Source organism: Nelumbo lutea, chromosome 2 (assembly GCF_056320005.1).
Source record: "Nelumbo lutea isolate HS-2025 chromosome 2, American lotus-T2T, whole genome shotgun sequence".
Lineage (NCBI taxonomy): Eukaryota > Viridiplantae > Streptophyta > Magnoliopsida > Proteales > Nelumbonaceae > Nelumbo > Nelumbo lutea.
In genome coordinates, this window is record NC_142685.1 from 112,519,714 (window position 1) to 112,536,351 (window position 16,638).

A 16,638-nucleotide genomic window follows, 5' to 3' on the forward strand; every position below is an offset into this window, starting at 1 on the left:
ACAAAAATCTGGCCCAATCAATTAAAAATGGCTTGAGCACTACAACCTCAAGCTATTTTGTTTTTGAGCTCACAGTGCTCAAGAGGGCACTATTAAGTCCTTAAGTTTGCTGGACTGGGAGCAAGTTATTAAAATACTCCAGTCATAGCTTAAAAAAATAATAATAAAGAAGAAAAAAAAGGGTTTTTTTATAAGCCCAATCAGTCCTATTGGTGGGCTGAAACATTTTAATAAAGAAAGGGGCCTGCAATCTAGTTTAGTGAACATCAGGCCCCAAGTTAATTGGGTTTATTTGTAATGCAATAAGCATTTAATGGGCTTGCAATAGAGCCCATTTAATGGAACAACAAGCCCTAAAAGAATAAATCCATTTTGATTAATTTCTAATGAAGTATCCCACTTATTTATGAGGGGATGCTACTTGTTCTATTCTAACAAGATGACTATTTTCCCTAGGGGAGAGAGAGTTATTTTCCCTCCTCTAACCACTTTAAGTGAGGGGGGTGGGGGGACACCTTGTCACTTTAGGAAGGAAGAGTTTTCTTTTCCCTCCTTAACCCATTTTAAGTGGGGTGACACTTGGCACTCTAAGAAAAGAGGAGCTGGGAGTTACTTAGCCCCCTCCCTCCTCTATATAAACCCCTCTCCTACAAGGACAGGGGGCTAACGCCTTTTTGTTGGTTAATTCTATTCAGTTGATAGAATTTACAGCAACAAGAGACAAACCAAAGGAGAAAGAAGAGAAGATTGTGGTGTGGAAGAAAAGGGAGAAGGGGAGAAAGAAAAAGGTAGGGATTGCAGTATTTCTCCTCCACCTCTTCATTATGATACTCCTACAACTTTCTCTATTAGACTTATGTCTTTCCTTATACTCCTTTCACACATTTTCCTTCTTTGTTGTTATTATTTCATTTTTTTTTTTCTACTCCTTGTCTCATTTTAATCATATGTGAGGGAGACAACCATCTACAGCCATGTTCATGAAACTTGGCTGATTATGGTTCATCATAACCTATTAACCTATGTGTGAGGGGGAAAACCATATACAACCTTGTTCATGAAACTTAGTTGATTATGGTTCCTTACACCATGACAAATGCACATAATCACAATTTAAAGGCCATTGGAAGCCTTATTGATGAAACATGACTATTTATGATACCTATTTACTTGTTATATATAAAAAGTTTATTTCACTGTTGGTTTTCTCTCAAACAAAGAGGGAATATATGCCAGAATTTTCAAAGGAAAATTCTATAGAAAATTTGTAAACAGTGATGTGGGCCCCACAGCTGTGGTTCCACTCTGTCCGTAGGGTAGTCACAGCTGTGGTTGTTTTTTTTTTTCAGTTCTGTTATTTCTAGTTTTAGTTTCAGTTTCAGTTTTATATTGTTTGTTATTTGTTAGCAGTTATGATGTAAACACCAAGGGCAGATATGTCCTTTCATGTAACTCGAGATAACCTATATATACTATCTTAAAGTGGCGGCGGCAGAATGATTGAGATTATGTTCTTCTCCTAAAATTCTGTGTTCTATTGCTCTTCTCCCACTCTTCCCTTTACATCTTCTTCATATTCTCTTCTCATCGAACCTGAAATCTCTTAGTGATCAAGACTGAATAGCAGTCTTGATTATCTACATGGTATCAGAGCCAAGTTAGGGTTTTTCATGTGGGTCTAATACCAGCCGGCCACATGAGAATCTCCTAGGACTGAAAGCTGAAGAAGAGGAGTTCGTAGACTGATTCTTGGAGATCGCCAGAGGTACTAGCAGCTGTTGGAAACTTGCTAGGGTTGCAGAGTGTTGGTGGTTAGGAAGGATCAGAGAAAACTAGGGTTCAGGTAACCCTAGAAGGCAGCGAACTATTTCTCCTTGTAAGTTATTACTTTTTTAAAAGGTTATTTCAGAGAAGATAGGTTGGACCTATCTGGAGGGGAAGGCCGAACCATTCTAGCTCCTTCTCTCTTCGGTTTCCTAGGGTTTTACAGCAAACCCTGAACCGAACTGTGTTCTCTCTACTCTAGGGTTTGAAAGTGATCTACGACAAGTCCTAGTGGTTGACTGAACCCTGTGATCTACTGCAAGCTCATCTATACAGTTTGGACTGTGCGACTGAATTGCTCCCTTTTAGGACTGATTAAAACCCTGACTTTCCCTAGCATATCAGTTTTGTTTTAAAGTTGTTCTCAGAGTTCTAAGGGGGTTAGAGACCTATGGACAGATACTGCTGTGTTGGCTAGTTGGTTTCAGATCAGAATCACTTCGTTTTTGTGCGCATACATTGACAATACAGATCAGGCCTATACTGTTTTGAGTGTGATTGGTGACTCAAATACTGTTTTTGAGACTTAACAGAAATGGAGCCTAAGATTCAGGGAGAAGGCAGTCTTGGGAACATCAGTTATGGTGGTGTTTCTGAGATGGGTGGTCAGATTACGACCGTAAAGTTTGATGGATCAAACTATTTGGAATGGGCCCAATCAGCCATGATGGCTATTGGTGGAAGAGGTAAATTAGGGTACCTCCTGGGAGATATGAAAGAACCTTCCAAGGGAGACCCGACATACACCAAGTGGATGCAAGAAAACTACTTGGTTATGACATGGTTGTGTAATTCTATGCAGCCTCATATTAGCCGGAACTATTTGTGGGCAAAGACAGCCAAGGAGATATGGGATGTTATGAAAGAAACTTACTCCCAACCCCTTAATGTTGCTAGAGCATATGAATTGAAATGTGAAGTGAATACCCTTAAACAAGGAGAGAAACCAGTATCAGTCTACTTCTCTACCTTGAAGTCCCTGTGGCATGAGATTGATCACTTAGAGACTCTTGAGTGGGAGAGTCCCAAAGATGCTCAGACCCATAGAAAGCACATTGAGACAAACAGAGTGTTTGAATTCCTGGCGGGACTGAACCCAGAATATGATATTGTGAGGCAGCAGATTTTGACTAGAGACAGTGTGACTCTCTCTCAGGCCTACTCATTTGTACACAGTGAAGAAACCAGAAGGAAGGTTATGATGCAACCCATATCAGCCTTTGTAGCAGCTACACCCAAATCAGGGGGTGATTCAGAGAAGGACAGGAGGAAGGAAGACAAGAAGGATGTAGTATGTGAACACTGTAAGAAACCCAAACATACAAAAGAGACATGTTGGAAACTGCATCCTCACTTGGTTCCTGCGAAATTAAGAAACAAGAAGGGCACTGCTCATGTAGCCATGAACACTGATTCAACATCCTCATCTGGCACAAAAGGAACATCTTTGGAGACCTTAGCTGCAGTTCGGGCTGCCTTAATACAGCTAGAAAAGGAGGTAGGAAATTCAGCTCAGCCATCACAGCCTCCATCAGCCCCTGTCACATCTGCCTTCGCCCATTCAGGTACTCGAGCTTCAGCCTGTCATGCCTCAGCTCCAGGTACTACTGAGCCTTGTTGGGTAATAGACTCAGGTGCATCTGATCACATGACTAGCTTGCCTTCACTGTTTACTACTTACCATTTGTCTTCTGGTAGAGATAAGGTATCTATTGCTGATGGCTCCCTGGTTCCGATTTCTGGGAAGGGTGACATCAAGCTTTCAGATACTATGTCCCTATCATCTGTTTTGCATGTGCCTAAACTTGATACTAACCTTCTTTCAGTCAGTAGTATTACCAAGCATATGAACTGCTCAGTAACCTTCTTCCCTGACCGATGTGTTTTTCAGGACTTGGAGACGCAGAAGGTGATTGAGACTGGCCGTGAGACGAATGGGATCTATCTGCTCGGGGAGCGGTTCCGTCAGGGAGAGTCAGTAGAGAAGTTATCTTTTGTTTCTCAGAGTGTGAGTCCGGTTATGCTTTGGCATAACCGATTAGGTCATTTGTCTTTTCGATCTTTACAGAGTCAGTTTCCTACTTTATTTGAGTCTATTGAGTTGCCTCAATTACAGTGTGAAAGTTGTGAGTTTGCTAAGCATTGTAGAAAGCCTTATTTATTGAGTAATAAAAAGAGTGATAATTCTTTTGATATTGTGCATACTGATGTTTGGGGGCCTTATCATATCCCTTCCATGGGTGGGTACAGATATTTTTTGTTATTTGTTGATGACCATACCCGGTTCTCTTGGGTTTATCTCATGCGTTCACGAGATGAGGTACCTTCCCTAACCCAAAATTTTCACCAAATGATTCTAACCCAATTTGATGCCAAGATCAAAGTTCTTCTATCTGATAACGCAAAGGAATACCTTGCCAAATCATTGACATCTTATCTTCATCATCACGGGGTTCTCCACCAGAGCTCTTGCCCTCATACACCTCAACAAAATGGAGTTGCCGAGAGGAAGAATAGGCACATTTTGGAAGTGGCTCGAAGCCTCATTTTTACTTCCAATGTCCCTATTCGCTTCTGGGGGGGATGCTATCCTCACGGCGGTATACCTTATTAATCGAGTCCCTTCCAGGGTCCTTGATATGCGGTCTCCTTTTTCGCTTCTACACCCACGTGAGGACTTGTTTTCTATTCCCCTTAAGACATTCGGTTGCACTTGTTTTGTTCAGCTTCTCGAACCCCATCCCTCCAAGTTCGAACCCAAAGCCTCCAAATGCATCTTCCTTGGTTATGCACAAACTCAAAAGGGTTATTGCTGTTATGATCCTGTCTCCGGGAGGAAGTTTGTCTCCATGGATGTCACTTTCTTTGAGGGGACACCCTATTATCCTCGGGTTGCCCCTCAGGGGGAGAGTAATGAGAGTGGGGGTTTGAGTTCTTGCCTTCAGGGGGAGAGCAGTGAGAGTGGGGCAGTTCCTTTACCTATTCCATTGGGTGATGAGAACTGCAATGGTGAGGGTGGTTAGAGGGATTAGGAGTTGAGGGAAAGATGCAATGGTGAGGGTGGTCAGCGGGATCAGGAGTTGAGGGTTTATCACAGGCGGTGCAGGCAGGTTGATCCCGATCATCAGCAGTCCAGACCAGCTCCAATCTTATCTGCAGCTCCAGGTCCAGATACTTCAGTCACAGAGCCCACAGAGACTTCCCCTACAGATGATCTTGACTTTCCAATTGCAGTCCGTAAAGGGAAACGACATTGTACCACATCCACAACTCATTGTATTTCCCATTTGTTATCCTATGATCGTCTATCTCCTACCTACAGGTCCTACCTTAGCTCCATTTCCAATGTCTCTATTCCAAGAACAGTGCAAGAAGCCCTATCCGTCCCTAAATGGAAAGATGCAATGCAAGTTGAGATGGATGCTCTGTTGAAGAACAACACCTGGGAGGTAGTTGATTTGCCAAAAGGAAAGAAACCAGTCGGATGCAGATGGGTATTTACGATGAAGCATAATGCAGATGGATCTATTGAGAGCTACAAAGCTCGGTTAGTTGCAAGAGGGTTTACACAGACTTATGGCATAGATTACTTGGAGACATTTGCACCAATAGCCAAGATGACTACTATTCGAGTTCTCTTGTCTCTTGCAGCAAGTCACACCTGGCCTTTATACCAAATGGACGTGAAAAATGCCTTTCTGAATGGAGATCTGCAGGAAGAGTTTACATGTGTTTGCCTCCTGAATTCTATGATGTAGACCTGTTGGCAGAAACTGGAAAGTTAGGTGTCAATCCTGCAGATACACCAATTGAACAAAATCACAGGATTAGTGCCGAGAGTGGGGAGCCTCTGGAAGACAAAGTTATGTTCCAGCAACTGGTGGGAAAGCTCCTATATCTCTGCCTCACTCGGCCAGATATTACCTATGTTGTTAGTGTTGTTAGCCAATACATGCATTCTCCTAGAACCACACATCTTCTTGCGGTAGAAAGAATCTTAGCTTACTTGAAGAGATGCACAAGTAGGGGCATACTTTTCAAGAACAACAATCACATGAAGTTGGAGGTTTATACTGATGCAGATTAGGCTGGGAGTGTTGATGATAGAAGGTCTACCTCGGGATATTGTGCCCTTGTGGGAGGAAACCTTGTCTCCTGGAGAATTAAGAAATAAAGTGTTGTCTCCCGGTCAAGTGCTGAAGCAGAATACAGGTCCATGGCCAATGGAATGGCTGAAATTCTATGGCTAAGATCTCTACTTGAGGAGTTGGGTATTGAGTATGAGAAGCCTTTGATGTTGTACTGTGATAATCAAGCCGCCATTAATATAGCACATAATCCAGTACAGCATGACAGAACCAAACACATTGAAGTTGACCGTCATTTTGTGCGAGAGAGGGTCTCATCTCAAGAAGTATGCCTCCCTTACATCACATCCAGTATGCAACTAGCAGACATTCTTACTAAAGCCGTATCAAGAAAGAAGCTAGAGGCGGATCTATCCAAGTTGGGAATGATGAACATATACTCCCAACTTGAGGGGGAGTGTAGAGAACAGTGATGTGGGCCCCACAGCTGTGGTTCCACTCTGTCCGTAGGGTAGTCACAGCTGTGGTTGTTTTTTTTTTCAGTTCTGTTATTTCTAGTTTCAGTTTCAGTTTTATATTGTTTGTTATTTGTTAGTAGTTATGATGTAAACACCAAGGGCAGATATGTCCTTTCATGTAACTCGAGATAACCTATATATACTATCTTAAAGTGGCGGCAACAGAATGATTGAGATTCTGTTCTTCTCCTAAAATTCTATGTTCTATTGCTCTTCTCCCACTCTTCCCTTTACATCTTCATATTCTCTTCTCATCGAACCTGAAATCTCTTAGTGATCAAGACTGAATAGCAGTCTTGATTATCAACAAAAATGATACATAGTTTAGTCTCTATTCATTGGTACTTCTGAATCAGAATCAAAAGGTTTTCTCTACCCCTAGTAGAGATGTAATTAAGGGAATATCTACGTGATTTCCCAAATGAGGCTTACCCAAATAACAAAAAAAACAAGCTATTAGTTTAATTGGGTGAATTATGTTATGTGAGAAATTATACTAAAAAAGTTTCCACTAACATAATTTTGGCCATGGTTTCAAATGTCGCGAAATGTCGCCTGACATATGTCAATGTCGAGGCTCACCGACATGAAAATGGATGGTAATATAAAAATTACATTATTTCAGTTGGCATTTCCTATATTTTGGAAATGTCGACCAAATCGGTCCAAATAACCAAAAAAAAGACAAATTTTCCTATTACGTCGACTAATGTACATTAATAATATAATATATTAGTAATATTATATTATTATAAGACAGTATATTAATATAAATTATTCCATTAATAATTTATATTTAATATTTCAAATAAAATATTTATAAAAAAGAATTAACAAAATATAAAAACAAAAGAATAAATTAATTACTTTATAGTATAAAACATAAAATATTTTTCAAGTAATAAAATATTAACTAGTTAGTATTTTTTTAAATATTTATTAAAATCAGAAAATGTTTATTAAATTTTATAATAAATCATATTCTACATTTAATATAAAAAATCAGAATAAATTTATTAAATTTTATACTAAATCATAATTTATTATGTTTAGAATTAAAAATCATAATAAATTCATTAAGTTTTATAAGAAATCAGAATTTATCATAATCTTAATACTACAAAAAGGAGAATTAGTATATTAAATTTATAATAAAACATAATGTATTATAACTTTAATATTTAAAAAATCAGAATAAATGTATCTCTATTTACTAGTGTGAAAATTATATTAGAATTTATAATAAATCAGAATTAAAAATAAGAAAAGAAAATATCAGATGACCTTGTAAAAACATCAAAATGCATAATAAATCAATAAATCGTCATTTACTAATTTGTTATTGGTCTTAGTTTCTTAGCTTTATATAATGGTTGGGAATAAGATAATAGTCTAGAAATATGTATTAATGCTTCTTTTATCATTTTGCAAAATATCATTTCATATTTCCACATATTTCATAATATTTCTACAATGTCTCTAATTTTTACAATATTTCCCCTCGACATTTCCACATTTTCGACATATGTCTTATATTTTGGTAAGCGACATTTCCATCGACATCGACATTTTAAACCTTGATTTTGGCACACCCGATGGGACTCGAACCCACAATCGCCTGACACATATAAGGGACGGTTATAATACTCTGTTCCAAGCTGTAAATCTTCATCATCAAAGGAAATGCATGCCATACATGAGGCACACATTTTAGGGAAACTTGGTTGTGCTTCCACCTGATTCACTTCATCTTTAAACTGTTTAGGATCTAATAATGCTTGAACTAAGGCCCTTCTTAAATCTGGAGAAAGTAGCAATGCATCATAAACATTTAACTGTGTCGGAATTTGCTTCAAGTGAGCAAAAACATCATACTTGACATGCAATCTAGCTTCTCATATAGGACAGACTCGAATTGGTTTTTCTTCAATCTCTATTTGCATAGTAGAGTTATCAGCCTTTTTAATTGCTTTCTTACTTGAAGAAGGTTCTTGTGTAGAAAGAAGACGGCGTCGGCTATATTGTAATGTGATTCGGTCCACCTCATTTTGCGTTGTAGGCACATCGCTTCTTGACAAGATGTCGTATGACATGGCATTGTTGAGACCATCTTCGCTTCATCAAGGCCTTCATCAAGTATTTCTTTTGAAATATATTCCTTTAGAGTAACAGGGAACCTTGGGGGTTGTTCGTATTCATCCTCAAAAATTATCTGAGGCTTCTTTTTGGACCTTCTTTTCTTATTCTTCCTAGGGACCTTACATCCCCTGAAAGTGATACCTGGAGAGGCAGACTTTTCTATTCTTAAGGGTTTAACTACCCCTTTTGGCTTTTTGTTAACAATTGTTTGCCAACTTTCTTCATTCTCTGAAGCAGAGAAGTCATCAAAACATAATATGCTTGGTTGCACCATTAATTCATATAAAGAAGGGATAGTTAGAGCCTTTTCTTCTACAAGAGATCTACTGTTAATAGTTGTAATAGTCTCTTTTGTAGGAGGTTCAACTAATTCAATTTCCCCTTGTCTATCATCGATTGGATAATGTCCTTGAGGACAAAACAATCTTTTATGGGATGATTGACCATTCTATGATAAGGACAATACTGACCATCCTATGATAAGGACAATACTTTGGGTCCTTTGTCTTGTTGACATCAATTGGTCGCTTTGGATCTGGCAATTTAATAGCATTTGCCGCCATAAGGTTGTCAAAAATCCCTTGTACATCTTTATTTTCAAAGGAATACTTCTTTTCCCTTCTTTCTTGCAGAGTCATGAGTTTAGGAACATCATTTCCTTTAGCCTTATCCTTCCTTTTAACATTAACAAAGGTGGCCATGGCCTCTCCTTTGCCTATAGGCTTTTTGCCATCATTTTTCATTTCTGAAGGAGGATTGGGCTTGCATGCCACAATCTTTTGCCTAGCAATTTGTCTTTCCACATTGTTGGCTTTAGAAACCAATGCGTCAAATGATTGTGATTCTATCGTGTCTACAAAGGTGACAATCTCTGGCAAGAGATTGTTAACACACATTTGTACTGCTGAAGTTTCCTTTAATTGCTCAACACGCTGAAGATTCATGTTTCTCCAGCGTTTAATGAATTCATTTACACTCTCATTTAACCTTTGTTTCGTTTCAGCCAAGTCTGTAATTGATAATTTCCTCTTGAAGCTCACAAACTGTGCTAAGAAAGCACGTCGCATATCATCCCATGTGATAATTAATCCTGGTGCTAATTGTGTGTACCAGGTAAAAGCTGCTCCTTTCAAAGACTACACAAATTGCTTTATTAATAAGGCATCGAACATTGCTGATTCACCACATGCAGAATATAAATGGGCCAAATGTTCATGGGGAGACCCATTTATTCCATCAAATTTCTCAAAGTTGGGCTTTTTGATATCCTAAAGGAAATGGGAGTGTATCATAGTGGACAGGATACGGCTTCCTGTATCCGAGGACTGGTGGAGTCAATGATTGAAACTCCTTAATTCCTTTTGCAATAAATGCCTTTAAATCCAATTGAGAAGTATGGGTAGGAACCGGAGTAGACTGTTGTGAAGTTTCCCTAGTGGAACTGCTTGCTTGAGGTGCCAATTGTGCAGCAATTTCGACATCCTTTTCAAACAGTCTTCGTTGCATATCTTGGACTTGTTCTTCTAGGCTCGAAGTGACTTAAAAGTACTGGCATAGAAATTGGTTCCTAGTCATCTACAATGATTACACTTTTATGAAACTGAAAAGATACTTTTTCCATAGACTATCTCTTGAATTAATTATTCGGGATCTTCATACATCGAGTTGATTTTTTGAACTATGGACATCTCATCAGCTGATTCTAACTGACTGCTTGAACTTACACTTGAGGTATCCTCCCAACTTTGTAATGATCGAGCCTTTGCTCTTGTGATGGGTCCTCTATAGTGTCTAAGGTCTTTGGTGGGAATGGTGTATGCCCCTGGCTTGAAAAAGATCTCCACTTGCTTTGCATACGTATATCTTGATATGAATGCCCATTCCTTTGCTTCCATATCTGATTTTGATTTTTGTGGTTGTTTTGCTGCAAAACCAACAAGTGACATAGAGAATTCAGCTTGAGATTTCTTAGTCTTCGAAGATCTTTTAGACCTACGAATGATATTAGAAGATTCTCTTGATTCCTCTTTTGTAAGGGCAGAAATTTGATTGAAAACAACTTTATTTCTACGAAGGATAGAGTCATTTCCACTTGATGACCTAAGTTCAATAACTCGAGGTTTCAGCTGCAATGAAGTAGAAGCGTTTTCATTCTTTTCCTTTGAAACCTTGGTAGAGGTTTTGGAAATAGAGTTTGCTTCAGAGATGGTCACCATCATGACTGGTGCTTCTGGAGGAGTTGGCAAATTCACAGGAATGATTCCTATCATGATTTGAGTTGGGCGATCACTCTAGCCCTTAGTTTGGTAGCCTTTACTGGAGAGACCACCTTTGATTTTGTGATCTTCAATGTTGATGAGGCAACCTTCTTGGTTACCTTTGCCTTTGGAGGCTTAAAACCTACCCTTTTGGCAGAGTTGAGCATAACCTGTACACGTAGGCTATTTCTTGCAGAAGAGGTCTTAGTGGAAATTTTATTTTAGTATAATTTCTCACATAACATAATTCACCCAATTAGACTAATAACTGGGTTTTTTTTTTGTTATTTGGATAAGCCCCATTCTGGAAATCACGTAGATATTCCCTTAATTACATCTCTACTAGGGGCAGAGAAAACCTTTTGATTCTAATTCAGAAGTACAATGAATAGAGACTAAACTAAGTATCATTTTTCTACAGAGTTTTCCTTTGAAAATTCTAGCATATATTCCCTCTTTATTTGAGAGAAAACCAGCAAATAAATAAACTTTTTATACATAACAAGTAAATAGGTATCTTAAATAGTCACATTTCATCAATAAGGCTTTAGATGACCTTTAAATTGTGATTATGTGCCTTTATCATGGTGTGAGGAACCATAATTAACCAAGTTTCATGAACAAGGTTGTAGATGGTTTTTTCCCCTCACACAAGTAATGATTTTTAGGGTCAAAATGAAATAAGGAACCATAATTAGCCAAGTTTTCATAGACAAGGCTATAGATGGTTATCTCCTTACATATCTTTCAGTATGAAACAAGGAAGAAAAGAAAAATAAAAGGAAGAAATAAAAGAGTGAGAGGAATTGATAGAATACAGTCTTCCATCTCATGTGGGAAGCACAAGGAGTATCATATTGAAGAGGTGTAGGAAGAAAACAAGATTCCCTACCTTCTTCTTCCTTTTTCTTTTATGCTCTCCACACCAATCTTCTTCTCTTTTCTTTACCCACTTGTTTCTTAGTGCTAGAAATCCTACAAATAAATTAGTAATAGCCAACAAAAAGGCATTAGCCCCTTCTCCTTGTAGGAGAGGAATTTATATAGAGGGGGGAGGGGGTTAAGTAACTCCCCACTCCTCTCTTCTTAGAGTGCCAATTGTCACCCGACTTAAAATGGGTTACGGAGGGAAAAGAAAACTCTTCCTTCCTAAGGTGACAAGGTGTCCCCCCACTTAAAATGGTTAGAGGAGGAAAAATATCTCTCCCCTAGGGTAACATGTGTCCCCCCACTTCAAATAGTTAAAGGAGGGAAAATAAATCCTTCTTCCTAGGGTGACATGTGTCCCCCCACTTAAAGTGGTTAGAGGAGGGAAAATAACTCTCTCCCCTAGGGTGACATGTGTCCCCCCACTTCAAGTGGTTAATGGAGGGAAAATAGTCTTCATGTTAGAATAGGACAAGTGGCATCCCCTCATAAATAAGTGGGACACTACATAAAAAATTAATCAAATGGGTTTATTCTTTTAGGGCCTGTTGTTCCATTAAATGGGCTCTACTATAGGCCCATTAAATGCTTATTGCATTACAAATAAGCCCAATTAATTTGGGGCCTGTTGTTCACTAAACTAGACTACAGGCCCCTTTTTTTATTAAAATATTTCAGCCCACCAAAAGGACTAACTAGGCTTATAAGAAAGCCCTTTTTCTTCTTTATTATTATTTTTTTAAGCAGTGTTTGGGAGTATCTTAATAATTTTTAATTGATTGGGCCAGATTTTTGTGAATCAGACTTTATTAAGACTTGAAGTTGAAAACAAATGCCCCTCCAATGGGTTGGAAATTGTAAAAGATAAGGCCTACACATATATTGTTAGGCTCTCTTTTATGATTATTATTATTATTATTATTATTATTATTATTATTATTATTATTATTGACCCATATGACTTAAGTGTGGCCCATTATGTAATGGGCCCAAGAAGCTTTTATATAAGGCTTAAAGAGTATAATTAAATGGGCTTAAGAAAATTATGAATGTGGGCCCATACATAAAGTGTGGTCCCATGTTTTATATTAGGTATGCTATTAAATGCTTAGATAATCTCTCTTTTATTATTATTATTATTATTTTTACTATTGCTAAATCCACAAATATTTAAGCTGAATCCTTAAATCATTATATAGGATTTTTTTTTTTTTATTTCAACCTTTTTTTTTGGACTATGGTCACTAGAAAAAGACTGAATCCTGAAATAATTAGATATGATTTTATCTTTTTCTTTGATTTCTGTCAACAAAAAAAAAAGACTGAATCCTAAAGCTATTAAATAGGATTTGATCTTTTTTAACAAAAAAAAGGCTAAACATGATTTCACCCCTTTTTTTTACTACTGTTAATAGAAAAAAGGTTGAATATGATTCTGCCTCTTTTCTTTTCTTTTTTTACTGTTGTCAACAACAAAGAGAGAGAGAGAGAGAGAGAGAGAGAGAGAGAGAGAGAGAGAGAGCAAAAGGGGCCAAATATGATTGTTATTTTCTTTAACTACTGTTAATAGGAAAAAGGCTGAATATGATTTTTCCCTCCCGTTTTTTTCTGCTATCAACAACAAGAGGCTGAATATGATTCTATCCCTTTTTTTACTATTGTCACGAAAAGGGTGACCCTTTAAATCATTTAGTATGATTCTATTTAAAAGGATTCAGTTTTGATATTCCCCTATTCCTGGAATTTTATTTATTTATCTAATGTTTAGAATTGTGATTTTTTTTTTTATCATTGATGAAAGAGAATTTGATCTTTGACATTATGCTTTGGAGTTGTTTTACAAACATTCCCATTCTCCGTGAGAATGTTCAGGGTTGCCCTAAAATATTAGGGTAAAACTATTTTAGTTGAAGACATTTAGTGATCTCCAGGTGTAGATCACATTAAAAAAAAAAATGAAAACCAGATTAGAAATTCTTTAAGATCAAAAAGATTTTAATGGTTTTGATGATCTCATTGAGAGTTAAGAACCCACATAATAATCAAGGTATAGATGATTAGGGATTAGTGGTTCTGATGGTCTCCAGGTGTAGAACATCATATAGAACCAGCAACGATTAGCATCAAAGATTAATAGAAAAAATCAAGATGAATGATTCTCAAAGATTAATTGAAATTCAGGTTCTGATGATCTCTAAGTGCAGATCATCATATAGAACCTACAAAGAATTAAAGGGAAAAAAAATATATGTTTAATGAGGATGTGGTTGGACCTAAATGTTAGGCTGTCTACGTACCCATTTGGGATCAAGCCAACATAATTCGCATGCCGCTCCAATAGCTTAACCACATGAGAGTGATTAGTGGGGCATTTTAGCAGTTTTTACCACGTACTGATACCATTGGTGGTTTGTCCAAGCAGATTAGCCACGTGCGGACATGGTGGTTTGTCCAAGCCTCCAAATTGATGGAGGTCCACTAGGCAGTTTTTACCACGTACTGATACCATTTGAGGTCCATTGGGCATACCACAGAGAGCCTACAATGTTGCAGGTTTGATCCCATGCCTCCAAATTGGTGGAGGTGCCAAGTGTCCATCTTGACTACTAGATCATCGGCATCTCCATTGTTTATCATAAATCACCCAAATTGTCCTCCTTCATCCTACAAAGCTAAGTATCACTTTTCAATATGTATGTTATCTCTAGGGGTGGCAATTGGGCAGGTTGGGTTTGGATTGATCTTCAACCCACCCCATCTGACCTGCCACCCATTTAAATAAAATTAAATGGGTTGGGTTCAACTCAAACCCACCTTGACCCAACCCATTGACCTTGTAACAACTTCAGTTTTATGAAAATGGCTTAAAAGCTAAAACCAAATCACTTTTATCAACATGGTAAGACATGACTTAATGGTAAGAATGTTTGTCTTTCACACAAGTGTTCTAGGTTCAAATCACTCCACATGCACATAGTTTTTACAGTGGAGAACTTAAGTGGAATTAAAGTTGGATTAGTAATTAATGAACGTTAATGGTTATAGTTAATGCATTTGAATTTAAATGGAAGGACAATGGGAGTTCAACCCATGGTTAAACTGGTTAATTGGACCTGTTAGTGGTCTAAAGATTGACAGGACTAGACCACAGTTGAACTGGCTAATTAAATTTGGACCATACAAATTGGTTGTTTGAACTGTTCGAACTGGATCAGACCGCTAAACCATTCGATTGAGTTCAAGTTTGGGCTAATTTTGATGGGGTATGAATTGAACCATATTTTTGCCAAACTCCACTTGGAATTTATTATGGCAATTGATTACAGGTTGATTTAATGCTACGTATTAATAGTTTCAGTTAATAATTATTTCCAGTAATTAACAAAAAAATGAATGCATTAATTATGAATGAGAATTAATTACTATAATTATGAGCTAACGAGTTATTTAACAGGAATTAATGAGAAAACGGTTAGGCAACTTATACTTGTATTTAGCAGATAACCTGATGGGTACCCATGACCGACCTGACCCAACACATTTAAGTTGGCCCAATAGGTGGTTGTGATTCAACCCGTTTTCAATGCACTAGGTAAATGGGCAGGTTTGGGTGGATCATAAATGGGTGGGTTGGGCGGTTTCAGCAGGATGGGCATGAAATTGCCACCCCTATTTATCTGCAACAGATCTTTCTATTTCAGCCTTCTTATTACCAGTGTTTAAGGCTTCTAGTTGCAAAAATAATGTAAGCTGCTTACCTCTAAAACCATCTCAGGGGATAGATTGGCAGGTTGAAGTATGTCAAGACTGTCTGCAGATGCTGATCCTGATATAATCATACAAGTCAAGCGCTTGACAAGAAGTGGATATTTCAACCCTCGGGTTCTTCAGAAAAAGACATACAAAATAAGATAAATAAAGTTTTATTTCTTTCACTGGAATATTAGTCTTTCTGGTACAAAATCTATGCTAGAGCTCAAGGAAGTAAGCAACATATATGAACAAAATACTTTTGATACTAGTATAAATATTTGCATTTTCATTCATAAAATAAATAAATATTAGCAATTTCTTTTCAATTTTAGTTTATCAATTATCACTGTATAAGTGCACAATACATCCATGATGGAAGAATTCAAAAGTCTATGTAGCACTCAACCTGTCCTCTAACAGATGGCACCCAAAATGATGATAGAAGATGACTCGCAGGTGGTAGTAGCTGGTTAATGAAGGAAAAGAATGTGGTGTGGAATTTTGGAAATGAATTTAGACAGTTCAAGTGGCTTTCAAAAGACATGCAGGTACAAGTTAAATGGATACAGAGGTCAGCCAACTGTTTGGCCGATGGTCTAGCCAAACAAGGGGTCAATAGACAGCAATTTTTTGGGGCTCAAATGTGAAAAGGATGTGGTGGGGTCAAATAGTGGTAACCATTCTTTTACCTTTGTATTCACAACCTCTTGTTGTAATTGTTTTAATCTTTAATGAATGAATTCCTTTCTTTGTCGCTGATAAAAAAATAAAAAGAATAAGAAAAGAAAACAGCTGGCATCCAAAATTTGTTTTGCTAGACCAGAGAACTCAAAATTTTGGCTTGGACAAGTGTAACCTAATTGATTTAAATTGTTTGTTCTTAAGTGAGTCCTTGCACTGTTGTACAATTATGTGCAAACCATGCTAACAGAAACTTGACCAAGCACCTGGTCATGTTGAGTTTGGTGTTGGTCAAGTTGAACATAAAAACCAAGCTTAAACCTGAAACCAGAAGATCGACCATCATTTTGAAATTCCCACTTTCTGCTATATCTTTTTGGATGTGAAGAGGCACAAAAATATATATGAAATATTTTGGGGTGAAAATGTTTCTATCCATTTTATGTTGAA

General features: G+C 37.5%; 1 protein-coding gene across 5 annotated transcripts in view; it reads right to left on the reverse strand.

The window, feature by feature from the left end:
* SDG38 (SET domain protein 38) overlaps positions 1-16,638 on the reverse strand; it is a 47,269-nt gene that overhangs the window by 15,941 nt on the left and 14,690 nt on the right. For 2 of the 5 annotated variants that reach the window (XM_088971555.1, XM_088971553.1), the window contains exon 3: positions 15,513-15,639. The exons of 2 other annotated variants lie outside the window; for them this stretch is intronic. In XM_088971555.1, the coding sequence (XP_088827681.1) occupies positions 15,513-15,639 (127 nt within the window). The remainder of the gene's footprint in view (positions 1-15,512; positions 15,640-16,638) is intronic. One more of the 5 variants, XM_088971557.1, reaches the window with a different exon arrangement.